This window comes from Grammomys surdaster, unplaced genomic scaffold, assembly GCF_004785775.1.
Source record: "Grammomys surdaster isolate TR1022 unplaced genomic scaffold, NIH_TR_1.0 126187, whole genome shotgun sequence".
In the NCBI taxonomy this organism is placed as follows: Eukaryota; Metazoa; Chordata; class Mammalia; order Rodentia; family Muridae; genus Grammomys; species Grammomys surdaster.
Window position 1 is genome coordinate 6,044,593 of NW_021620993.1, and position 26,263 is coordinate 6,070,855.

General features: G+C 45.9%; 1 protein-coding gene across 2 annotated transcripts in view; it reads left to right on the forward strand.

The window, feature by feature from the left end:
• The first annotated feature begins 591 nt into the window (after nt 1-591).
• Nucleotides 592-26,263, forward strand: part of Letm1 (leucine zipper and EF-hand containing transmembrane protein 1) — a 34,685-nt gene continuing 9,013 nt past the window's right edge. Inside the window, exons 1-7 of one of the 2 annotated variants that reach the window (XM_028758242.1) lie at nt 592-863; nt 4,642-4,702; nt 11,339-11,789; nt 18,831-18,974; nt 19,693-19,830; nt 20,440-20,643; nt 25,058-25,177. In XM_028758242.1, the coding sequence (XP_028614075.1) occupies nt 785-863; nt 4,642-4,702; nt 11,339-11,789; nt 18,831-18,974; nt 19,693-19,830; nt 20,440-20,643; nt 25,058-25,177 (1,197 nt within the window). In that variant the 5' untranslated portion in view covers nt 592-784. The remainder of the gene's footprint in view (nt 864-4,641; nt 4,703-11,338; nt 11,790-18,830; nt 18,975-19,692; nt 19,831-20,439; nt 20,644-25,057; nt 25,178-26,263) is intronic. The other variant, XM_028758243.1, reaches the window with a different exon arrangement.

Below are 26,263 nucleotides of genomic sequence, written 5' to 3' on the forward strand. Positions count from 1 at the left end.
GTGGAGCGGGTGGCTGCTGTGTTGCACTAGAGTGTGTAGGGTCCTGGGTTTCCATTATCCAGAAGCCTGCCATTCTAACCACACTTTAAAGAAGAGGATGCTGCCAGGTCTATTCTGGAGTGGGCAGGGGTGGTTGTGAGCTACCACAGAGGGAATCTGCCAGGAGCGCAGTCCACTGCTGAGTAAGATTGCTCGCCCAGACGCGAACCAAGGAGCTGGGACCAACTAACATAGCCTCGTATGTTCCCTACCCACCTTTCCTTAAGTCCCATTAGCCATCAGCTACGCTTAGTATAGGGCTTAGTAGCAAGAAAGATAGATGCCAGTTCTTTCGCTGCCTCTGTGCCCGCAGCCCCAAATCAGAAGCTAGGCACTGCTAAAATGCAAGAAAAACTCCAGGAAGATCTGAGCTCATCAAGAAAACCCAAGCCGCTCATCTCTCAAGGAGAGGCTCGGCGCACGCTGGGACTTGTAGTCGGCAGAGGACAGTCTCCCGGATGCACGCTGGGACTGGTAGTCCGTTGCGCGGGCTCGCCCCTCACCTGGCCAGGGCGGGTGCCGCAGGGCCAATGGGAGCGGTGCCGGCCCGGCCTGTCCCGCCCTGCGCCTCCGGACGTCTGTGCCGGGACATGGCCGCTGCGGATGCCGGGTCCTTGAGCTGATCGCCTGCTGCGGGAGCCAACCTCTGCTTTCAACCGTCTGTACGGGCTGGGCCCAGGCGCTGGGACGGCGAAGATCCGCGGAGGAAGCTGAGGCTGCCATAGGACGCCGCCGCGGCGGGCGCATGGCGTCCATCTTGCTCAGGAGCTGCCGCGGCCGGGGGCCTGCCCGCCTCGCGCCGCCCCGGGCCGCCTCCCCTCGGGGTAAGCGGGAGCCGCGCACCCGACCTGTTGTGGGCGACCAAGCGCCCGCGCGGGACCCTCCCTCCCTGTGCCCCGAGGCAGCGCGACGATGACAAGCACTGGGCGGCTCTGTGCCGCCTAGGCTGGGCAGCTTCTCTGTGACCTTAGTTGCCCTGGTCACCGCAGGTCACTGCTACCGACAGAGGCGCTGAGAAAGTTCCTTAGGGCCTTGGCTTCCCTGACGCTCCCTTCGATGATGAACAGAGCCCTGCCGTGCCCTTTGGCCAGTTCAGGCTTGGAAGCCGGAACTCTGGGACAAGGAGATTGGGTTGTGGTTGATGCCAGCATAGTTGGCCGCTCCCTGGGGTGGGGTGGCCGATGACCCGTGCTTCCCAAGGAAACTTGTATGTGTCCTGTTTGTAAGTTACAGTAAAGATGACTTAACCTGTGAGAGTGGGACCCAAGACCTTGTGGTTTCCTGGCAGAAGTACAGTTCTTGTCACCTTAACAATATTGGAGAGCCAGATATGATGCGTAGCCAGGCGTGGTAGCACATGCCTTTAAACCCCAGCACCCTGGAAGTAGAGGCATGTGGATCTCTGAATTCCAGACCATTTAGAATTTCAGGCCAGGCAGGGCACAAGACCCTGTCTAAGAAACAAACAACAAAACCAGTTATGGTGAATGGAAAGAGCAAAGTATCCTTGGATTTGGTGTGGGTTTCCAAACTGTCTCTGCCATAAGAGCTGTCTACCTGTTGACTTGTTCAGGATACCATTTAGTACTTCTGCCCTTTCTTATTTCTGTGGCATGTTTATGGCTTTAAAACTAGCTGATATTGTGTGTGTTTGTGTTATTATTCCAGGCACAAGAATGTTTTCTGTAATTAACCCAGTTCCTTTTGAACAAAAATACTGCTTCCCTGACAGTGGTTTTGTCAGCTGGTTAGATGTGGAACTAACAGGGCAGTCCTGGGTAGCAAGTCCCTGTACTCCCTGTAATGATGTGCTGGCAGAGGCAACAGGCATAGGATGAACGTCCTAATTTTTTCCTCATAGTGGATAAATTGAGGCCAACATTGTATCAGAATGTTCTTTATTCTTGAGTACTTACCTTATTCTTTACTTTTGTGTGACATACTTTATTTTCTGATCTTCTCATTATCTTCTTCCATGACACCACATTACATTAGTCCTTTTGGCTCTTCAAGTTGTAACCGTTTCTCAGAATTTGTTTGTTTTCCATGACCTTAACAGTTTTGAGGAGTACTTAGGTCAGGTGTGTTGTAAGATTTTTCTTTTGGTGTTCTGCTGCTGAGTACTGGAGAGGTTTTAAATGCTTTGCTCATCACATGTGGCCAAGGCTCCACAGTTACATTGTTGATGCTGAGTTGACCTGGTTCCCTAGCAGAAGAGTGCCTGTCAGGTGTCCGCTGTGAAGATCCTTTCCTTCCCCTTTCTGTGCGGTTCCTCTGTGAAAGGAAGATACTTGGTATGTAGAAGTGAGACTGAATGATCCTTGAGTGTGTGGGAGAGAAGCCAGTTCAGAGGCCACAGTGCCATTTTGTAAACCTGTGAGGACTAGTCAAGGCTCAGGAAAACAAAAGCTGCTCCCACTGCTTGGAGTGAGACAAGTTTCTGCAGTTCTTGACAGCTACAAGGTGCACCAGACCTGGAGGCTTTGCATGAATGTCAGGGAGGAAGTAAAGGTCTCCTGAAGGCCAGGTAAATCAGGGAGGTTCGTTTAGTGTTTTTCACTGGGCCTGACACTGAGCTCCTGCAGCTTTCTGGGTGATTTGGTATCAGTGGGTTTGTTATTCACAAGGAGCCCTTTCTACCCCACCCGAGAAGAGAAGTGGGTCTAAATAGGTGCCTGCAAGGAGGTGGAGAGTACAGAGTGGTCAGTGGGCCAGAGGACAGAAGCTAGGTTGTTCAGGACTCTCCCAGTCATGTCCCACGTCTCTTCTGGCTACTCACTTCTGTCCTTTGTGATACTGTGACTTTGCTGGGTCCTGTGAATTGTTCTAGCAAATTATCAAAACCACGAGCATATTAACCCTTCACATTTATTACTTTATTTTAGATTTCAAAAATTTAAGCATTCTTGTGTGTTTATGTGGGCATGTGTACTCTATGTATGCAGATGCTCATGGAAGTCAGAGGAGCTCAGAATTGGAGTACAGGCTATTATGAACCAGCTAATATGAATACTGGGAACTGAACCCATGTCCTCTGCAAGAGTAGCAAGTACTTTTAACTGCTGAGCTATCTCTTCATCCCAAACCCTAAGTTTACAGAGAGCAGAACTGCAGACAGTCTGAGCAGCTATAGTGGAATATAGACCTGTGAGCCTATCACCCTGCATGGCATCGGTGGTGGAGCAGGGACAGCCTTCAGATGTTATTTGGGGGAGAACCCAGGAAGGGAACTGGTAGGGCAGAAACTTCAAAATAAGATCTACCCAGGCTATCTTCTGGGTGCTATGGGATGTTTCTGAGCCAAATCCTATAGAAGTAGGGTTGGAAGGGGCAGAGAGGAAGTTCTGGATCTCTTTGGATTAAGAGGAATCTGGAAAAGTTTGTGTGCCCCAGGGTGTGTACTTAAAATGTAACACTTGATGCTTATGCTTGTAAGAATGTAGCTGAGGGCCAGCTAGAGGCTCAGGTTCTTGTTTTCAGACCTGAAAATCCTAGGACCCTTATGGTGGAAGGAGAGAACCAAATCTTGGGAGTTGTCCTCTAACCTCTGAATGAGTGTATATACAATAAATAAATGCAAAGTAAAATTTAAAAACAGTTGATTTTTATATTTAAATAAAAAACATGTAGCCAATATCAATTGTTTAAGGTGGTAAAGAAGCAACCAGAGTTTTCCCAATGCTATCAGACCCTAAATGTGACCTCTTTCCCCATAGAGCCAGAAGAGTTCCCCCCTGACATAAAATGGTAAATGAATGCCTTTACTGCTGCTCCCACTGCTTGGAGGATTGGGGCAGGATGTCACCTATTGCCTTGTTGGCCCCTGCTATTGTCTGAAATCTACATGGGCCATGTGGCCCCTTTGAACATGGTACCTCTGATCCCCACTGTGCAGGAACTCCTGCCTTACATAGCAGTGTTGTGAATAAACTCTCAGCTTCATGTGTTAGGAGAATTAGAGTGGATTAGGGAAAGCATTGAAAGTGTATTTCATCCCTAGTGTTTTCCAGACGTGGCCTCTTTTAAAGTTTTTGCTTTAATTAGTGTGTCTGTGTGTGTGTGTGTGTGTGTGTGTGTGTGTGTGTGTCTGTCTGTCTGTCTGTCTGTCTGGATGTGCCATGGCATGCTTATGGAGGTCAGAAAACAACTTGTTGGAAGTTATTTCCCCTACCATGAGGACCCTGAGCATGAACCCTGGTCTTGGTGGCAAGTGCTTTTATCCACTGAGCCATCTTGCTGGTCCTGTAGAGGCTTCTTAGCATTTGTTAGTTCTCGGCCCTTGTCCCTTGGAATTGAGTTTTGGTCTGTAGGACTATCTATTTGTTAGAAGTCAGTGTGCCCTTGCCCCTGCCTACCAACAACTAGTTGGTTGGAAGGGCCTTACATTGGGAGAAACCCACATGCCTTCAGTGCTCCTCCCTGGGGCTCAGCCTGAGACCCATTTTCCAAACTAGGGAGGTTAGATGCTCTGTTCACCACGCTCCGGAGCCCTCCATCATTCACAACAGTCCTCCAGAAACTTCCTGGTTGGGGCTCCATTCACACCTTCGAAGATGCCTGTTTGACACCTGTTTGCTTACCTTTTCTTTGTTTCTGTCGTAGGTAGTCTGAGGGATCGAGCTTGTCTCAGTTGTATGAGGACCGTGGGGTTGACGAGCCATGAGTAAGTAAGCCCATGACCGAATATGTCACTGTACATGTCTGCTGGAGGCTGCAGGCCATGCACCTGGACTTTGTCAGGGAACTGATGGCTTCTTCCTCCTTATTCCTTGGTTTTGTTTCTTTTAAATCCCCCTCTGTTTATTTTGATGGTTATAACCATAAGAGTTAGTACTCATAACGCCAGTAGCAGTTATGCACACTCCTGACTTTTTGGTGTACTTTTGGTTGTTGTTTTTGCATTGGTTTGGATTTTTGTTTGGTGAAACAGAGTCTCCATATATAGTATCTGTAGCTTAGATTGGCCTTGAATTTTTGACAGCTCTCCTGCTTAGCCTTCCAGTTACTGGATTTACACATGTACTCCAACACACCTGCCTGATACTTTTATTTATGTAGCTGGGTTTAGTGTAGTCATTATCACTATAGTTTTGTCTGTTCAGAATGGCTAATCTTCTGTGCTCACACACCTGTTATCTTTATTGGCTTTCCATAGACTCTTGCCTAATTCCTTTCAGCTGTTTGTGGCAGCATTCAGACAGCTGGGAACCTGTTTGTGACCAGGCAGACCTTTCCTTGAATACTTTGCTCCTTCAAGGGTACCTGCCTCAGGGATGTTCACACCATGCCCCTCCCCTCACTCTGGATGGTGTATTTAGCCCATAGGATGATAGACTGTGCCTATGAGGTGGTGACAGCATCTCACATGAGGCTTTAGTGGCATTGCAAGGCCAGTGTCATGGAGCTTCTTGAAGAAAATGGCACCCACACTTCCTGTTATATGTAGTCTTGGACTTCCACCAGAGTTGCTGTGCTTCTTGCACTGTGTCCTGCACCCTGAGCCTCTACCTCAGCTCTTAACCAGAAGGGTAGGGCCAGGAGATACCGTCTGCTATCAGCTCAGATTACTAAAGGAGGTTCACTTCCTGCTTCCATATCCCTGTCTCTTTCTCTGCAGAGCAGGAAACCAGTGCTGCTTTCTGTGCACTTCCCTGTCTCCCCAGCTCCTCATCTCTAGAGATTTTGTGTTCACTTAAAGCTGTTAAGTAATTACTTGGCTCTGCATCATAAGCAGTGCTGCTTCTTGATACAGATTTAATTCCCTAAAGACAAGTCAGAGGGCTGGAAAGATGGCTCCGTGGTTAATTTAAAAAAATTATTTTCAGTGCTGGGAATCAAAACCAAGGCCTTGTACTGCCAGGCAGGTGTTCTCCGTCTCTGGGCCTTGTTTGGTGTGAGACAGCCTCACTATGTGGTCCAGGCTAGTGCTAAAGTCAGCTCTGCCTCCCAGTCCTAGGGTTATAGATGTGTGCCACCATGCCCAGCTTTAACTTTTCTCTTTTACGTTAAGTATTTTAGACATTTGCTTTAAGCTAACAGTAATAACTATGAAGTTCTGTTGAGCAACTTACACACTTTAAGTCAACACTTATGGATGAGCAGCGAAAACTTCCATTTTAGCTATGCAGTGTAAGGAGTCTGTGTGCATATGGTAATGTGCTCGTGAGTAAGCACGTGTATGTGGGTGCTAGTATGTGCATGTAGAAGCCACAGGATAACATGGGCTGCCTTCCTTGATCATGCTCCACCTTATTTTTTGAGACAGATTTCTCAGTGAATGTGGAGTTCATTGATTTTGCTAGTCTGGCAGGCCAGGGAGCATAGTTGTCACCTGTGTCCGTCTCCCTCATACTAGGATTACAGGTGCACACTGTGGTACCCAGCTATGACATGGCTACTGGGGATCCAAAGCCAGCTTCTCACGATTTACCAACTGAGCCACCTCTCTAACCCATGCAGGAATTCTTGCATCCTGGAGCTACAGAGATGGCTCATTGGTTAAGAGTATTGCTGTTCTTGCAGAGAACTCAAGTTCCATTCCCACACAACCATCTGTAGCTCCATTTCATAGGTTCCAGTGCTCTCCCTGTCTTCTGTGGCCACCTAACATGCACATGATACATAAACATGCAAGCATATATTGCACATAAATGAATCTTAAAAGGATTCCTATGTTTAATTCACAGAACCCTCAGAAATGTTTTTGTTGTTTTATTAAAAAGAAAGAAATCTTGAGTCCTGGAGGTGACTTGTAATGGGAAGGTACACATTGGAATTGGGTTATTGTGTTTTTTAGTTTGTTTTTGTTTTTGTTTTGTTTTGTTTTGTTTTGTTTTGTTTTTGAGACAGGTCACTTCTTTGTAGCCCTGACTGTCTTAGAACTCACTATGTAAACCAGGCTCGTCTCAAATTTAGAGATTCACCCTCCTCTGCCTCCTGTGTGCTATGATTAAAGGAGTACACTACCATGCCAGCTGGCTGGCTCTATATATGTTTATATTTATATATGTACAGTGTATCTATATATGTGAGTGTGGATGTGCCACGGTGTGAATTTCCAGTCAAAGAAAAGCTTTTGGGAGTTGGTTCTTTTCTTCCACCTTATGGATCCCAGGGATTAAACTTTGGTCTCCAGGTTTAGTAGCAATCACCTTTACTCATTGAGCCTTCTTGCCAGCTCCCAGTATTGGTTCTTCAGTGTGTGTGTGTGTGTGTGTGTGTGTGTGTGTGTGTGTGTGTACATAATGCAGGCGTGGAGGTCAGAGGACAACTTGGTGTGATTTGGATCTTTCCTTCCACCATGTAGATCTCAGAGGTGAGCTTAGGTCATTAGACTAGTTAGCAAGTGGCTGTGTCTGCTGAGCCATCTAACCTACACCACATTTAGTGCTCAGAGGAGCAAAATTTGCTCTGGGAAATTATACCATATTAATGGGTATCCCTGGAGAGCATAAGCCCAACATATGACCTCTAAGCTCAGAATCTCATGTCATGAGCTAGAACCAGGTACTAAGGATTCTACTATACTTTACTGTTTTGTTTGTTTGTTTGTTTGTTTGTTTTTCCTGTGTTGTCTAGTTCCTCAGCCAGGAAGCAAGTGTAGTCTGATGTGGTATAACCACAGGCCTCTAAGTAGACTTGTCTGCACTTCTGGAATCATCTTGTGATTTTGGAGATTTACTCTGTTAAAATTATAACTCTGTTCTTTCCTTTTTGCTGAGGATCACTTGATTCCTTGACATCACTTTCCTGAAGAACAGAGTGACTTTTCCTGGTTGGTGTTTTTTCTAACTAGATCTCTCCTTTGTCTGTTAGCTTGTTTGTGCCTTTCTAGGGGTAGCCTTTGGTTGGAGGCTCTGGGGTGGCTCAAGGGAGTTATTCTCGTGGGAATGGCCTGTGGGCATACCTCTGACATTTGTATAATGTTGGTGAGAGTTAGAAACACTGACAGCAGGAAAGATATCCGTGTCCTCCCCCTTCACACCACCCACTTTGTGTGTGTGTGTGTGTGTGTGTGTGTGTATGTCAGTTTGTGTGCCCCATTCCTGTTCTTGCCTCCCAGATAGCTGAGAATATGTAGCTGATAGCATAAGGATCATGCACACTACTCCTTTGTAAGGTTCTCCTTAGTCTTTCTGATCCTAACACGAAGGCTGGATATTCAGGGTGGCAGGATATAGGCTCAGGACCCTTATATAAATGATCAGCCTTGCTAAGATTCCTAGCTTCGTAATGTGGGTGGGTGCTATGTGCTAGTGGTTAACCATGTGGGTGGGTGCTATGTGCTAGTGGTTAACCACCCTGATGAGTGTGTGTGTGTGTGTCTGTCTGTCTGTCTGTCTGTCTCTCTCTCTCTCTCTCAGCATTTGTTTATTTATTTTGAGGGCAGGGACATATATATGGGTGAACCTATGCTATGGTGCATATGTGGAGATCAAGGACAAACTGTGGATGTCAGTTCTCTCTTCTATCGTGTGGACCTCTGAGGGATTGAACTAAGGTCATAAGACTTGATGACAGGCACCCTTACTCACTAAGCCATCTTGCAAGCTCCAGCAGTTGAAATACTGCATTTGGTTGGTGCTCTTTCACTCCATTTGGCAATTGATTTTCAAAAGGGAAAGGCAAAAACCCGAGGATGGAAGCTGGGCCCATAGTCTGGCCCCTGCACTAGTACTAGTTCAACACCAGCAGCACCGACATTAGGTCCGCATCAGTAGAAATGTAAGAATATTATTATATAATTTGGCCTGAGGTGGAGCTTAGTGTTCAGCACTTGTCCTAGCCTGTGGGAGGCCCTGGGTTCTATTCTTAGGACTGACAAACAAACAATAAAACCACTGTTTGAAATGGCAAAACATTATGTGTGAATTATAGTTAGGAGCCTGTCTGAGGCGACAGTGATGATAGCTCAATGGTGCAACCCTGATTCCAAGCCTGTTGACCTGAGTTTGACACCTCAGAGTGATGGAAGGATGGACTCCTCCAGATTGTCCCAACCCTCCCCCAACAACAACAAAAAACTCTCTGAGTTTAAGAAGAGCCAGATCTTGACCCAGCCCTTACCCAGAGTGCTGTGTTTCCTGCTTCATCTCTGTATGTGTCTTTGCCTTGGCCTGTTGGTCCTTATACCTGCAGTTATCAAGCCTTCTGTGGAAGCCACACTCTTCCTCACTGAGGATAGGAAATTGACATTTAAGCTTGATGATACACTTGTCCCATGTGCAGAACTGTCTTCCCCTATATTTGGAGGTGAGGCCAAGATAAGGTAGGAAATAAGCCCTTCATCTCTCTGTTGGTAAGTAGCTAAGTGGTACTCTGGATCTGGTTGGACTCTGTCTTGCTCCATGTGGCCTCACCCTGAGTAATGTAACACTGTGGTTCAGGACAGAGTTGACTCAGGCTCTTCACAGCCCCAAGATTGCAGAGCCAAGGAAATCCAGAGGTGTGGTGCTGTGGAGCTGGGTGGGGCTTGGAAAGAGATTGACAGCACTTTACAGGATCCCCGGGGAGAGAGATGAAGAAAGCTGGCTTACACACTCACAGACACTTTCTCGTGGTCTTCAGTGGTCCACAGACATGTCTGTACCACTCTTCTCTGCTCACTGTAAGGTCAATGTGGGCTTGTGATCTGTGACAGAGGACAGAGTTGGAGTTTGGAGAGTGCTGTAATCAAAAATGGCACCAGAGCTGAGCCTAGCCGCTGAAGCTTTGGAGCCCAGTGAGTCCTATACTTGGGTTCTTTGTGGGCTGATAGTACTCTGTCCCAGCTTTTACTGGACACCATACACTGTGAGCTGAGGCTGTGTATACCGTTGCTCTTAAATGAACCCACCAATGAGGGACTGGCTCTGGAAAGTCATGCCTTGCTTCCCATTGCTTTGATAGGCCCATCATTGTTGGTTCCCTTTGTGGTAGGTGTATTTTAATATGAGATTACAAAGGAAGCTCCTAAAGCACAGAAAGGTCAAGTTATGAGGTTATTGCAGTTACAGCAAGTGGACCAACGCGCGCGCATGTTTGTGTGTGTGTGTGTGTGTGTGTGTGTGTGTGTGTGTGTGTGTGTGGTGTTGTTACTTGAGATACAGGTTTTACTAAGCCAATACTGACTCACTAAATTGCTCTGTAGCCCAGGGTGTTATTGTGTGTAGCAGAGATGCATGTTGTGGCGCCAAGATAGAAATAGAGAACAGTTTACTTACAGGAGTTGGTTTTCTCTTACCTGTGCGCGCCCCAGGGGTCTAACTGAGGGCATCAGGCTTGGCAGCAGTCGTATTTATTCACTGAGCCATTTCACAGCCCAGAGCTGCAGCTTTTGATCCTAGACAATCTTCTTCAGAGCTCCAGTCCTCATAGAGGAATCTAGCTAAGTGCTAGAGGCAGAAAAAGGGGGTTGTGGGAACCCACAGCAGGTCTCCAGAGTGAGTTTGGAGTTTGTGGCCACCTAGAGATGGATGTGTAAATCACTGGTAGGGAGAGGTTTCTAATGTACATTTTAAACCTCAAGGAGGGTTGTACATATCAGTTGTTTCATGTCAGATGGTAAGCTCAGTACTGACCCTGGCTCCGTATGGGCTCTGGAAATGCTCTTGTTGTATATAAACTCTCAGCTCCTGGTTAATCAGGCATGATCCCCGCTGTAATTGGCCTTATTTATAGACACGTTGTGAGTGGGCACTACTTGGGTTCCAGGCAGCCCTGTGAGCCTGACCAGTGTGGTCAGAGAAGTCTAAAGTTCTCAGCTAACAGCTTCTGTCTGTGGCCTCACCTTTCTAAGGGCCATTATTCTGGTGAAGAGGTATAGGCCTGATGGCGTATGTGCCTCTCATCCCTCTGTGGCAGGTGTTGGGTAATTCGTGCCTCAAAGAGTATGCTAAGGGAGAAATGGACAGAGGTGTGGACTCTTCTTTGGGATTTCCCCTTTGTTCTAGTGCCTTCTGTCAACCAAGAGTCACTGGTTGAGGGAGACAATCCAAACTGGACAAACTCTTGACTCTGCACCCCATATCCTCAAACCCAAAGTCATGAATATCACTTCCTACATCTGGTGCCAGGGCTTAGTAGTGTCCAGTCAAGCTCTGCTGTGAGTACATGTCCACACTACTGATGTGTGTCTTTGGGGTCTTAGGAGTTGAGCCAGTGAGGCTCAGGTCCTAGCTTCACATGGAAGCCCTCCCAAAGGCTCCCTTCAAGGAAGGTAGTTACATACTTCAATCCTCCATGAAGGTTTATGTTTTGTGCTAAGTGGTCAGATAGGTAGGAATTTCTCATTGCTGCTTTTGTTTTTTTCCTTTTCAAGGAGTGTTCTGTCTCGCTGTTGTACTCCAGCCCACCCTGTGTACCTCTGCTTCAAAGGTGAGCCCCTCAGCTGTTGGACTCAGAGGCCTGAGTGCCAGGGCACCGTGGCAAGGGCAACATGGACACCTGCCTCTGCAAGGTTGGTTGTTACAGGACCTCAGTACCTTCCTGTGCGCAGCTGGCACTCATCATCCCCACTAGGAGAGGACTCTGTGATAGAGAAGTCCCTTAAGTCCTTAAAGGACAAGAATAAGAAGCTGGAAGAGGGTGGCCCCGTATACAGCCCGCCAGCTCAGGTGACAGTGAAGAAGTCTCTGGGGCAGAAGGTACTGGACGAGCTGAAGCACTACTACCATGGCTTCCGCCTGCTCTGGATCGACACCAAGATTGCTGCCCGCATGCTGTGGCGCATCCTCAATGGCCATACGCTGACCCGCCGGGAGCGCAGGCAGGTATGGGACACACCAGATGCTTTTTTTTTCCTGCTGCAGGTTATTTTCTACTCCTTTGGATAAAATGTCAGTAAAAGTTTATGGAAACGTAAGCCTGTCTCATGCTACAAGTGAGTTGTAATGCCAGTGCTGACACACTATTCCTCCCGTGGTGATTCCTGCAGCCTTGGATCTCTGTTTCCGCCTCTAGTGTGTTTTCAGAGACACTGTCCCTCTGGGGAAGTTTCTTAAAGTTATTTCTTTGGCTCTGTGGGCCTAGTATATAATTCCTTCTGTCCTTAAGCTATGAAAAGACTCCTCCTGGGGCTAGAGATATGGCTCACTCATTAAATTAAAAGCACTTGCTGTTTTTTCAGAGGGCCTGGGTTCAATTCCCAGCACTTAGATATTGGCTTACAATTGTACTGTGTAATACCAGTTTCAGGAAATCCCATACCTTCTTCGGGCCTTGCAAACCAGGCACAAATGCAGGTAAAACATTTATATACAGAAAATAAAATAAATTATAAAAAGGCAGGGGTTGGGGTAGGGGAGTCTTAAGCCAAGTACATGGTGGCTGTGCCTGTGTCCTGGCCACCTAGGAGCCTACAACTCAAAGATCTCAAGCTAGCCTAGGTGACCCAGTGAGACCTCATTTCAATCTCTAGGGGCTGCTGCTATTGTTTTCCTTCTGTTGTCAGCTGAAGTGTCAGTTCCAGCCTGACAGCTGGGCTGTTTGTTCTGTGTATCTGATTTTACCTCTGGAAGTTATGCTGGTGTGTGTGCCTGTGTGTGTGTTACCATCAGTTTATTTGGTTTTTCTTGGTAGGACCTTTGTCCTTTTTTTAGTTTTTAGTTCTTCCTTTAAGTCTTTTCTTTTCTTTCTTTAAAAAAAAAAAAAAAAAAAAAAAAAAACCAATAAGCATTTGGCCTTATAGCTCGGCATTGTCTCCCACCTGTTCATAACTCAGTTATCCCCTTTATACTAATTTAAGTTCAGCCACATGGCTAGTTAGCTACCTCTCCTTCCTTCTTGGCCTGCTTCTTCTTCAGTATCTGTCTGGCTCAATCTTCTGCACCTGGCTCCTTCCCAGAATTCCTCCCTCTGTCTGAAAGTCGAACCATACTATTCTGCCTTTTGCTATAGGTAGAGTTTTTATTTTAGCCAATCAGAAGGTGTCTTAGGCAGGCAAGGAAGGACAGAGACACATCTTCACACTGTACAAAAAACATCACTCCAACAAGATAACTTTAGATTTATAGAGAAATCTTAGAGATACTACTGTGCTTGGACCCCTCCACCTCAGTCCCCCGTTTCATAATGGTCATGGCTTAGCTCCCTACTCTGCTAAACTCTAGACTTGATTCAGTTTTCAAGCTTTCTCACTGATAATCTTTTCCTGGTCCAGGACCTCACCTTGAGGCTGCCACTGCTTTGTGAGTAGCACTAGCTGTGTCCTGAATACCAGTCCCTCTGGGGGCTTATTTAGCATTGTATGCTACTCAGGCAGGTGACTCCTAATACCTCCTAGAGTGGGACATCACAAGGCATTTGGGCCAGATAGCTTTGCCTCCCTTGTAGGGCACAGAAACCCCATCTACAGCTGATGTCCTTACACCTATGTACACCTGGTCTGGGCTTCTGCCCTCCCTGCCCCCCCTACACACTGCTCACTGTACTCCTGCTAGTTTTCGATGTGCAGTCTCAGGGCCAGAATGCATGTCCAGAACAAGCTCTGGTCCTCCCCCACCCACCCTTCTCTCTGAGAAGCCTCTACTGCCGTCAACCCAGCATAACAGACAACCCTTGCAAGTGCTCAGGCTCAAGCTGTGGCAGCCCTCGGAACCTGTATTCCTCCAGGGTGCCTAGCAGCCACCAGACTCTCAATAGAACCCAGGTCCAAGTGTTTCATACTTCCTACCCTTCTTGCCCTGCATTGTGGGCAGAGGGGCCACTTGTCTGTACCCTAGGAGCAGTCCTTTTAAAGAAGTAAGGTATATATGTACTTGGGGGATCTTCTTCCCAGATGAAGGCAACCTCTAAGCAGCAGTCTGACCACATGCTCCAGCCTTGGCCTGACCTTACTTTCTCATCCCAGTGTGTTTTGTACTGTTCACAAACCTACTCCATTTCCTGCTGATACCTTTGCAGTAGGTAGGCTGAGGACCCTTCAATGGCAGTGCACCCATGCTTGTGTATTTATTATACCCTGGTTGACACTTGCAGATGCCTGCTAAACCTGCATAAATTGGAAGTGGTAGTCCAGGTGTGGTACTGCACACACCTTTAATCTCAGTACTCGGGAGGCAGAGACAAGAGGTTCTCTGTGAGTTCAAGGCCAGCCTAGTTTACATAATGAGTTCCAGGCCATCAAGGGCTACATAGTGAGATACAATTAACAAAAATCTAACAAATGAAAAAAGAAAGAACCTAGAAGTGGTTGATGCCATAACACATGTGGGCAGTTATTGTATCTGTCTTCTGTGTATATTTGAAATGGGGGGAGATGCTGTCACTGAGTTCTCATGAGCATGGTAAACCATCCCCGTGGGAGCTTAAGACACACCAGCTCTCCTACAAGAGTATGAGACCTCCACTCTTCTGGGTATGAAAATTTGGATGGTACTCCTGCCATACTCCTTATTAAGGTGAGAGCCTAAGTAAGGCTTTGGGGCTGGAGAAATGACTCAGGGGGAAGAGGGTTTGTTGCTCTTCCAGAGAACCTAAGTTCAGGTCCCAGCACCAGTACCAGGCAGCAGCTGTCTCACAGCCACCCGTGATTCCTGCTCTGGGGACCCCTACACCTACTTCTGGCCTCTTAAAGCCTGTACTCATATGTATGTTTTCACATGCACACACACAACTAAATAACTGAACATATGTGTGTATATGGTTTTGGTTTCTCCGTCCTTACAGCTCTAGGTCGCTTGTCCACTGACACTTTGCATGCCATAAACAACTGGCTTGGAGGGCTGAGTGTGTTGGTGGTAAAGCATGTGTTCAATGTATATACAGGAGTCCTTGGGCTCTTTCCTGGCACACACAGAGAGAAAAGGAAAATTAGCTTCTTGATTTGCTTTTGCATTGAAGTCCATCTATACATTGATGTACTAGGTTCACTTTTTTTTGGGGGGGGGAGTCTCTTTTAAGATTTTATTTATTTATTTTATGTATACAAGTACACTGTAGCTGTCAGGGCATCGGATCCCATTACAGATGGTTGTAAACCACCCTGTGGTTGCTGGGAATTGAACTCAGGACCTTTGGAAGAGCAGTCAGTGCTCTTAACTGCTGAGCCACCTCTTCAGCCCCTGGGGTCACATTTTTTAACAATATCAGATATGTGTGTATCTAGTTAGAAAATATTTATTTTTGTTTTATGTGTATGAGTTCTTTGCCTGCATGTGAGTATGTACATGTCTGGTATCTTCAGAGCCCAGAAGTGGGCATCAGATCTCTTAAGACTGGAGATACAGATAGTTGTAAGCTGCCATGTGGATGCTGGGAATTGAATCTGTGTCCTCTACGAGAGCAGCAAGTACTCATAATCAGTGAGCCATCTTGCTAGCCCTGTTTACCTTTGTTTCCTCTTAAGACATGGTTTTACTATGTAGCCAATGCTGTCCTGGAACTTGATGTAAACCAGAATGGCCTCGAACTCATAGTGATCCATCTGTGATCCACCTGTCTCTGTCTCTCATGTGCTGGGACAAAAGGCTGCGCCATTACTCCCAGCTGCCTTTTTTTTTTTTTTCTTTTTTTTTTTTTTGACAAGTTATCACTGTGTAACCCAGGCTGGCTTTGAATTCACAATCTTCTTATTTGTCCTTCCCAGATGCTATACCATCACTATGCCTGGCTCTCCAACCCAAATATATTCTTTATTTTTTTTCCCTTTGTTTGTTTGTTCGTCTGTTTGTTAAGACAGGGTTTCTATGAAATTTTATTCCTTTAATTAATTTTTAAAATATATGTGTTTTGGGACTGGAGAGATGGCTCAGCAGTTAGGAGCACTGGCTGCTCTGCTGAAGGACCCAGGTTCAATTTTCAGTACTACATGACAGCTCACATGTATGTAACTCCAATTTCAGGTGATCTGACACCCTCACACAGGCATGTGTGCAGTCAAAGCACCAATACACATAAAATAAAAATAAATCATAGAAAAAAAGAAAACAATATGTTTTTATGTGTATTATATATACCACATGTGTGCAGGAGCCCAAAAAAGTCAGAAGAAGTTGCCAGTTCCCCTGGAACTAAAGTTGCAAATGGTTGTGATCCACCTGTGTGTGGTAGGAATCAAAGTTGGGTATTCTATAAGAGGAGTAAATGGATGTAATCAATGAGCCATTTCTTCAGTCCCAACCCTTCAATTTATTCTTGAGATAAAGATAGCTGAGGTTGGCCTGGAATTCACAGTCTTGTTTACCCTCTTCAGTACTCAAATAAAAAACCTAGTCAGCTTATATTATTATCATTATCATTATCATTATCATTATCATTATCAGGTGGTATATAAAAGCAAAGATTGATTATTTGCAGGCTGGAGATGGCTCAGAGGACCTGGGTTTGATTCCTAGCACCCACATAGTGATTCACAACCATCTGTAAGTCTGGTCCAGGGGATCTGACACCCTCCTGGCCTTCATTGGCACCAGGTACACATACATCCAGGCAAAACACCCATACACATAGAATTAAATAAATCTAAAACACTTTTTAAATTAAGTACTTATGAATAGTACAGGTATACGTTGTATGATGTCCAATTTTTTGTTTTGTGTTTTTGGTTCAGGATCTTACTGTATATGTAGCCCAGGCTGAATTTGAAATCCTGTCTCAGATTTCTAAGTGTAAGGATTATAGGTGTGTGCTACCACTGTGCCTGGCACTGTCACCCTCTGTTTTAAAGATAACTGTAGAGAGTGATTAAGGTACCAAAGAACAAGGAGTTGTAATTCTATTTTAGTTTTGTTTTGTTTTTTGTTTTGTTTTTTTCTTTTTGGTTTTTCAAGATAAGGTTTCTCTGTGTATTCTTGGTTGTCCCAGAACTCACTCTGTAGACCAGACTACCCTAGAACTTGGAGATTGCCTACCTCTGGCTCCAAATGCTAGAATTAAAGACGTGTACTACCAGTGCCCAGTGTAACTCTCTTTTTATGTTTCTACACACTTAAGGCATTCTTTCTTTTATTGTATGTTTTGTGATGCTAGGGATCAAGCCTAAGGTCTTATTGTGATGGACAAATGCTCTACTATTAAGTTAAATTCCCAACCCAAAAGGGCTTTCCTGTAAATATTTAAAGGCAGCTGATAGATTAAGTCATTGAAAAATGATTAGATTATCAGGGCTGTGATCTAATGCAGTCTAACTCTAGGTGGAGGAATGCCCTTGGTCATTTGGTCTGATCTACCTGGAGGTATGCCCTTGGTGGCTCTATCTTGCTCTGGTTCTTTGTCGTTGCCTCCTGGCTACCTCGATGTGACCTTCCCTGCTCTGCCAATCCATGTGTACCATGATGGACGGCAGCCTCTAAAACCATGAGTAAAGATAAATTCTTCCTTCTGTTAAATTGTTCTCTCAGGTGTTTTAGTCACAGTTATAAGAAAATATATTAATACAGAAAGTTGATACCAGAAACAGAGACATGTATTATTAATCCTGACCCTGCGGTTCTTAAGCCTTTGGAACCTAGTATAAGGAAGAATTTGGACAGAGCTTAATGAGTGATTCTATTGGGAGCTCAGAAGACCAAAATTCTGACAGAAATATGGTCAGTAAAGACCATGTAGTTACTCAGGAGCTAAAGTATTGCTATAAAGGCAGAGTTCAGATTCCTAGCACTTGCATTAAAGCTGGACTTGGTGGTTATAAACCCAACCCTAGGGTTGTGGAGACAGGCAGGACTTGGGGATCACTGATTAGCCAGCATAGCTGAAACAGCAAGCTTCAGGTTCAGAGATAGTCTCTTCAAACGTTAGACAGAGAGCAATAAATGACACCTTATGTCAACTCTGGACCAGTGCACACAGGAGCGCACACACCCACACATGCAAGCACACAAGCGAGCGCATACGCATGCCACTGACATTAATTTTCAGTTGGAAACAGGATTTAATTGAGAATTGGGCTAGAGGCCACTCATGTTCTATTCTGGCAAAGAACTTGTCTAAGTTTCATCTGTGTTTAAAAACTTTGTGGGAGTTTGAGTTTAAAGGTGACAGACTAATTTAGCAGTGGAAATTTCAAGAAAAAAATAGTGAGACTGTGGAATAGTTTATCCCTGGATGTTTTTACCAGATTTATAATGAAGATCAGGAGCAAAAAACTGAGTAAAAAGACTTGAAAAACTTACACTTGGGCCAGAAAACCCAGTAAAAAGTTGGAGCTAAGGATGATTGAGACCATGGGGCTAGAGAGATGTCTCAGTGATGTAGAATACTTGTTGATCTTGCAGAGGACCTGGGCTCAATCTCAGCACCAGATGATGGCTCACAACCTCTCTAACTCCAGTTAGACACCTTCTTTTGACCTCTTTGTGCTCCAGGCACACATGGTATACCTACCTACATACATACATACAAGTAAAACATTCACACACATAAATAAATAATAATTATACATTAATTTATAATGGGAACCATTAAAAAACAAGCGAGTATTAAGATGTTAGGGCATTTAAGAAATTGTCCAGACCATGGCCTGGACTCCATTATGGAAAATTAAAAACTCATTTGAAGAATTTCACAGGCCCCCTACTTGCAAGGGGTGGTCCAAGACTTCTTTCAAAGATTGTTATCTTGTCTAAATTGTCCTCTTTTGAGCCTGTCTTGTTTATTTCTACATGTGCCCTGTGCATCTGGTGACCTGTAAGTTAGCACCTGTCTCTTATTATTGAAGGCCATTGGCATGCAGCTTAGATTCTGAGAGAGAAATGGGTTTCTGAAGTATCTGCCAAGAGCTCTCGAGTCACTGCACCCTGTAGCTCAGTTTGTAATGAGGGTGGGAGAAATACCCTGCCTGCTCTGTCGCTGCTCATGGATACACATCTTTGCAGTTTCTCCGAATTTGTGCGGACCTCTTCCGTCTAGTGCCCTTCCTGGTGTTCGTCGTGGTACCCTTCATGGAGTTCCTGCTGCCTGTGGTTGTGAAGCTCTTCCCCAACATGCTACCCTCCACGTTTGAGACCCAGTCCATCAAGGTGAGGGTGCTGGGGAGATGGCAACGCAGGTAGAGAAAGCACTTACAGGAAAGCACAAGGTCTTGAACTTAAATCTCTGCAACCATGTAGAAACCAGGTGGGGTAGTGCATCGGTAACCTCGTTGCTCCTGTGGCAAAATGTAAGGTGGAGGCAGGACGATTCCCAAAAGATGGTATGTCAGCTAGTCACAAACAACAAAGAAGAAATCCTGTCTCAGACAGGTAGATGGTAAGGAACAAGAGTCCTCTGATCCATACCCAGTGTCCGTACTCACGTAAGTCAACACACACACACACACACACCAAATAGAAAAAAAAATGAGTCTAAAGTTCCATCCAGACCTCCACACACTGTTTCATATGTATCAATTCATTCTCCTGTGAAGCACTAGCTGAGTCAAGTGATTGGATCAGACCAAACGACCCCAAGGGCCTCAAAGCCTCACTGTCTGGCCCCTTATAAAACAAGTTTACCAACTTCTGCTATTGAAGTAGGGTTAAGGATTCACACAGACTTTTTTTTTTAGAGCCATGAAATAGAGTTTGAGTATATCATACTTAGATTTTGTTCCTTGAATGGTATGGGATGTGGAAGACTCTGGCAGTGGGCAGCAGTCTGCGCGGGCTTGGGGATTACTTTCTATGGTAGAGACGGGGAGTGGTGGGGTGCAGAAGGTCAGCGTAGGACTGGAGTATAACCTTCACTTTGCTCTCGTAGGAGGAAAGGCTGAAGAAGGAGCTTAGGGTGAAGCTGGAGCTAGCCAAGTTTCTCCAGGACACCATAGAGGAAATGGCCCTGAAGAACAAGGCAGCCAAAGGGAATGCCACCAAAGATTTCTCTGCATTTTTTCAGAAGGTGCAGTACTCCCTCCCTGTCAGAAGATGATTCAAATGTGAAGCACTATGAGACAGTTCTTCCCTCTTCCTTCAGCCCCACTGCTGCCACCACCACTGCTACCCCCACTGCTGCTGCTCCTCCTCCTCTTTTTCCTCTTCTTCTTCCTTCCTCCTCCATCTTCCTCCTCCTTCTCTTTTCTTCTTCTTCCTCCCCTTCCTCCTCCTCCTCAGCAGACTCAAGCCCCTAGAACAGAGCTTAAGCTCTGCCTACTCCCTGTGCTCAGTCCCTCTCAGGAGCTGTAGGTATATGCAAGTGTGGCCTCTTCCTGCCAGTGTGAAACAGGGGTGTGGCATGAGAGCTCAGGTCACTGCCCCACCGCTCTGATGGAAAAAGAACAACAGAGCTGATCCCACAGCTGGCACTCCAGGCCCCTGGGAGACAGCAGCCCCCAGGCTTCGGCTGCCTGGGGAATGACAGCTCCTGGGAGAGCTTGGTGGGAGGTAGGTGGCCTAGTGCTCTGCATCCATTCTCTCTTGGTTCCTTTCAGTGGGGACCAGAGGTTAGCTGTGGGAACAGGAGAATGCATAGTTTGAACCTACTGAGTAATACTCGGGATTACTTCTGCAGATCCGGGAGACAGGGGAGAGACCCAGCAATGAGGAAATCATGCGTTTTTCCAAATTGTTTGAGGATGAGCTGACCCTGGATAACCTCACGAGGCCTCAGCTGGTAGCACTGTGCAAGCTGCTGGAGCTTCAGTCTATTGGCACCAACAACTTCCTGCGGTTCCAGCTCACCATGCGGCTGAGGTCCATAAAGGCTGATGATAAGGTGAGTTGGGCCAAAGGTTACCTCTATTGTAGGGTACTGTTCTGGCCACCATGAGGTACCTTCTTGTCTTTGTGTCTTGGTTACGGTGCTCTGTCTTCTCATTTTTCTTTTACATTTTCTTGTCATTCCTTTTTCTTACATAGCTAGGCTGGCCTTGAACTCACTAAGTGACCCAGGCTATCCTCATGTTTTTGTCGATCCTCCTGCCCCATGTTCTTGAGAGCTGGGATTACAAGCATAAACCACCAGACCTCAATTTTGGTTTGGTTTGGTTTGGTTTGGTTTGGTTTGGTTTGGTTTGGTTTGGTTTGGTTTGGTTTGGTTTGGTTTGAGAGAACAGTCTTTGGGATTGAACCCAGAGCCTCACATGATATGTAAGCACCCTAATTCATGAGTTATATCCTCAACCTTCTTTTCCTTTTTTTTAAAGTTGTATTTTATATGTATGAATATTTTGTCTGCATATATCTATGTGTACCATGTGTGTGCCTGGTGCTCCCAGAGATCAGAAGAGGGCACTGGAGGGATGGAACTCGTGTCTGTTGAGACACCTCTCCAGCCTCAATCTATTTTGTTTTTTCCATTTTTTTCTATTTTTCATGTGTGTATGTAGTATTTATGTGTGTTTTATGTTTGCATGTGTCTGAAAAGGGTGAATGTTTGAGTGGGTTCACATGCATCTGGAAGCCCAAGGGAAATGTTAGGAATCATCCTTGGTTGTTCCTCCCTCTCGCTCAGTACAACCGGGTCTTCTAGTCAAAACCATAATTCACCACCATGGCTGATTTCCCAGCCAGTGTGCTGTGAAATCCTGTCTTCCAAGGCTGGGTATCATGTAGCCCAGGTTAGCCAGCAGTTTACTATGTAGTCAAGATTAGCATTTAACTCTTTTAAAACAATTTTAAAATATTTATTTATTTAGTGTGTCTGTGTGTATGCACACAGGCATGGGCATCTCACTTTGTATGTGTGGAGTCAGCTATATTTGCATGAGTCTGTTCTTTTAGTTCTATCCTGTTGGTCTCAGGGGTCATACTCAGGTCATTAAGCTTGGTGGGGGGTGCCATTCTGCTGCCCTGGCCTTCAGCTCTTGTTCCTCTTGCTTCCAGCTTATAAGTGCTAGGAGCTAGGACGGCAAGCATGTCCCAGCACACTTAGCCCCAGCACTCCTTCTTTGCTTTTTATTTTGGTCAGAGTCTCAGTTACCAGCCCAACCTGGAACTTTTAATCTTCCTGCCTCTGCCTCCCAAATCATGGGATTCATTGGTGGACTACCAGGCCTGTTTTGCCCGTCTGCGTTCCTTCCTTCCTTTTCTCTTCTCTTCCCTCCCCTTCCCGTCCGTCCATCCATCCATCCATCCATCCATCCATCTATCTATCTATTTTAAAACAGACAAAGGCTGTCTACTTAGCCCTGACTGTACTGGAACTCACTCTGAATACCAGGCTGACCTCAAAACTAGCTAGGTATACCAGGCTGGCCTTTAATTCACAGAGATAGATCTACCTGCCTCCCCTTTCAGGTGCTGAGATTAAAAGCGTGCATCTCCACACCTGGCCCTGATTTTTCTTTCCAAAACATTTTAATGACAGTTGACATTCAGTATCAAAGGTCGGGGCATGTGGGGGCTTTGTCTTTGCTGTCCTTCTTGGTTTTGTTTGCTTATTTTATTTTTCTGAAATACAGGAACTGACTGTAGTGACCGACATTCTTTCAGGAAGGCCTCACTCAGTGAGCAAGCCCAAGGGTTAGCTACCTCCACCCTTGCCAGGATGGCCTTATGCTGGGAAGCTATCAGAGAGCTAGCAAGGAGGGAGCTAGCAAAGAGCTGACTTCTGTCCTCAGCAGGTAGTAAGGGTCATTAGGGACAAGTGTCTGATGGGGGCAGCAGAGGCCCTGTGGTGTCACTGGGAGCTGTGTGGGAAGCAGTAACAATAACGAGGGCCTTGTGCTCAGGCAGCCAGGGTGTCAGCAGAAGGGAGATGGGGTGCAGACAACCCTGTAGTCGTGCTGGATGTATGTTTACCTTAGGGAATCAGCCAGTGCAAAATGAGGAGTCTATGTCCTCACTTGTTTTAAAATTCAGCCCTTAACTTGTGGGTAGGACCAAGTAAGCAGTGTGGAGAGACACCTCTGTGACTTATAGCAGCTGGGCTACTTAGAACCTCGATGAGGAATAGGATAGAGAACATGAGGAACTAACTGGTGCTATGCCTGTGTTCCTTGTGGAGAAGCAGCCAGGGGATGGTTTTGACTATAGGATGTGAACAGAGAGATCAAGGTTTCTGTTTGGTTGAGAAAACCAGATAACAGAGCAACTATGGTGATTAGCTGCAAAATCATAACTGCAGCGTCTGTAAAAGTGGTACTTACCCCAGCATCTGTAAAAGTGGTACCCAGCCCACCTCAGCATCTGTAAAAGTGGTACCCACCCCACCCCAACATCTGTAAAAGTGGTACCCCAACCCAGCAGTGTCAGAGGCAGCCAGTGAAGCTGAAAGTAGAATTCGATCCAGATTCTTCTGCTGTGTACCCATGTATCTAGGTTTGATTGAAAAATCACCTGTCAGGGCAGAGAGATGACTATCAGTAAGACACTTGCTGTCTTTACAATGAATGTGGGTTTGGTTCCCAGTACTCACATGGTGTGTCTGGTACATCTGTAGCTCCAGTTTCAAGAGATTTTCTTTTCCTTCTTTTTTTTTTCTTTCTTTTTTTGTTTGCTTGTTTTCTTTTTTTTGTTTTTTTGAGACAAACTTTCTCTGTGTGGCCCTGGCTATCCTGGAATTTGCTCTGTAGACCAGATTGGCCTCAAACATAGAGATTCACCTGCCTCTACCTGCCTAGATTAAAGGCATGTGCCACCAACTCCAGGAGTACTCTCTTCTGACCTCTGAAAACTGGAGAGGTTTTGTTCTTGGTTTTAAGGTAGTAGTCTAGCTTTGTTGTTCAAGTCAACATTAAACTCAGATTTCTATAACCACAGGCACACACCATTGACCGAGCTTATGATAGAAGCCTTGAAGCAGATGTTATATAGATGTTTAAACACACTTTACAACTGAACTAAGTGAAATCTCCCTGAGTGCACTAGGGTTTAAAGAGTCACACAGGAGGCCTGGCGATAGGTGCTGCAGGGTGGGAGGGTGGAACAGTGGACAGGAGCTGCCTCTGACAGTGGCAGGCAAAAACTCGGAACACTGAGCAGCACTGCAGCTTGTTCACAGCACAGTGTGCTTATGTTAAAAGGATCCAGAGGAATGGAGAAACGGGGTGGCCAGGACCAAAGAGCCTGGAAGAACTAATGACCTTAAGCTCCACAAATTCAATTGTAATTCATAATGTCACAAATGAGAGGCAGAGTAAGCCGGGCGGTAGTGGCGCATGCCTTTTATCCCAGCGCTTGGGAGGCAGAGGCAGGCGGAGCTCTGAGTTTGAGGCCAGCCTGGTCTACAGAGTGAGTTCCAAGATAGAACTACACAGAAACCCTGTCTCAAAAAAAAAAAAAAGAAGGAAGAAGGAAGGAAAGGAAGGAAGGAAGGAAGGAAGGAAGGAAGGAAGGAAGGGAGGAAGAGAAGAAAAGGAAAAAAAGGGGAATGAACTTTCAAGTGAAACATCTGAAGGAATTCCTACCATGATTCTCCAAACAAAGCTAACAAACACCATAGACACTGTGGAGAACAGCGAGAAGGATGTGTCTCTCTGTAGGACAAGAACACAGGGACAGTGGTTTCCTCAAAGAGACGAAGGAGCCTGGAAAAGCTGGATGACTTTTTCCCTACTGGCTTCTGTTTCCAACCAAAATGTCCCTTAGAAATAGGAACAATGCCTGGCAGTGGTGGCACACTCCTTTAATCCCAACACTTGGGAAGCAGAAGCAGGTTGGTCTCTGTGAGTTCTAGGTCAGCCTGATGTACAGAGTGAGTTCCAGGACATCCAGGGCTACACAGAGAAACTCTGTCTCAAAAAACAAGAAAACAGAAAAAAAAGAATAAGGAAAAAACAAGACAGTCTCAGGTGAAAGAACACAAGAATTGTCACAGATTCCTTAAAGAATGGCCAGAGACAAGGGAGACTGCTTGGCTGGTAAAGTGCCTGCCATACAAGCATGAAGACCTGCACTCAGATCCCCAGAACTCATGCACCACATGAGTGCCTGTTGCCCATGGAGGTCAGAAGAGGGTATCAGACCACCTGGAATTATACTTACAGATGGTTGTGAGCTACTGTGGAGTACTGAGAACCAAATCCAGGACCTCTGCAAGAGCAACGAGTGCTCTTAACTGATGAGCCATCTCTCCAGCCCCAGGAAAATGGTTTCTAATTCAGAAGTTTTCCCTCAGTTGTGTTAACATCAATGTCGTAGATCTGAGATGATCTTGCAAAGCATAATTGGCTTACTTTCTCTTCCAGCTGATTTCTGAGGAAGGGGTGGACAGTCTAACTGTGAAGGAATTGCAGGCAGCATGTCGAGCACGAGGCATGCGAGCACTTGGTGTCACAGAAGACCGTCTGAAGGGCCAGCTGAAACAGGTATGTGGCCTCAGTGGCTGGTTGGGGCAAGTTCATAGCTTTTTCCTCTACTAGGAATTATCTACCTTCGCTCCAGACCAGCACAGGTTTGTTTGTTTGTTTGTTTGTTTGTTTTGGGGGCAGAGTTGTGTTGGTCTTCAAGCTAGAAAAGCCCCCGGAGTGGGGTATGGCCCAAGTGAATGCATATCTGGTACAAATGCCCCGAATTCCATTTTCAGCATGCCATGGGAGTGTACACATACACAGAAACCTGAATGTGGTGGCACACTTTGAGACAAAAGGATCAGAGTTTGAGGCTAGCCTGAGCTATAGAGTAAGACCCTGTCTCAGAACAAACAGTGAAAGAAATAGGTGAGTTGATAGACTATCTGCTTACCATGAACAGGCCGTAGATTGGATCTCTAGTGCCATATTAGCATGGTTGTACACATCTGTAATCCTGGCACTCAAGATGTGAAGGCAAGGTAATCAAAAGCAAGGAGTCAAGATTTTGCTCTGTTTTGTTTTTTTCTTTTGTTTTTGTTTTTTTGAGAAAGAGTTTGTCTTTGTAATCCTGGCTATACTGGAACTTGCTCTGTAAACCAGGCTGGGCTTGAACTCAGGGGTCCACCTGCCTCTTCCTCCTGAGTACTGGAATTAAAGGGGTGCACCACCACCACCCAGCCACAATCAGAAATGTAAGACCTTCTATAACTAAAAATCAAGTTTCAGGACACATTGCATCCACAGCAACCCTGTGCCTGGTAGTAGGTGCCTGGCATGTGACACTGAACTCTGCCTCAGTGTGAGGGTCTTAATGCAGTAGTCCCTTGCAGGTCTATGGCAGTAGGTGGCATTTATGGCCTGTCATCTTTCACATCAGAAGCCTTAATGGATATGACCTATGAGCCTGGTCTTCCTCCTAAATGAGCTTCTTGCCTTAGTGCCCTTGGCTCATCAGCCACTGTCCCATGTACTATCCACGTGTGTAAGATGAGTGGATGCCCACTGTCCCGTGTACTGTCCACATGTGTAAGATGAGTGGATGCCTACTGTCTTTTGTACTGTCCACGTGTATAAGATGAGTGGATGCCCACTGTCCCGTGT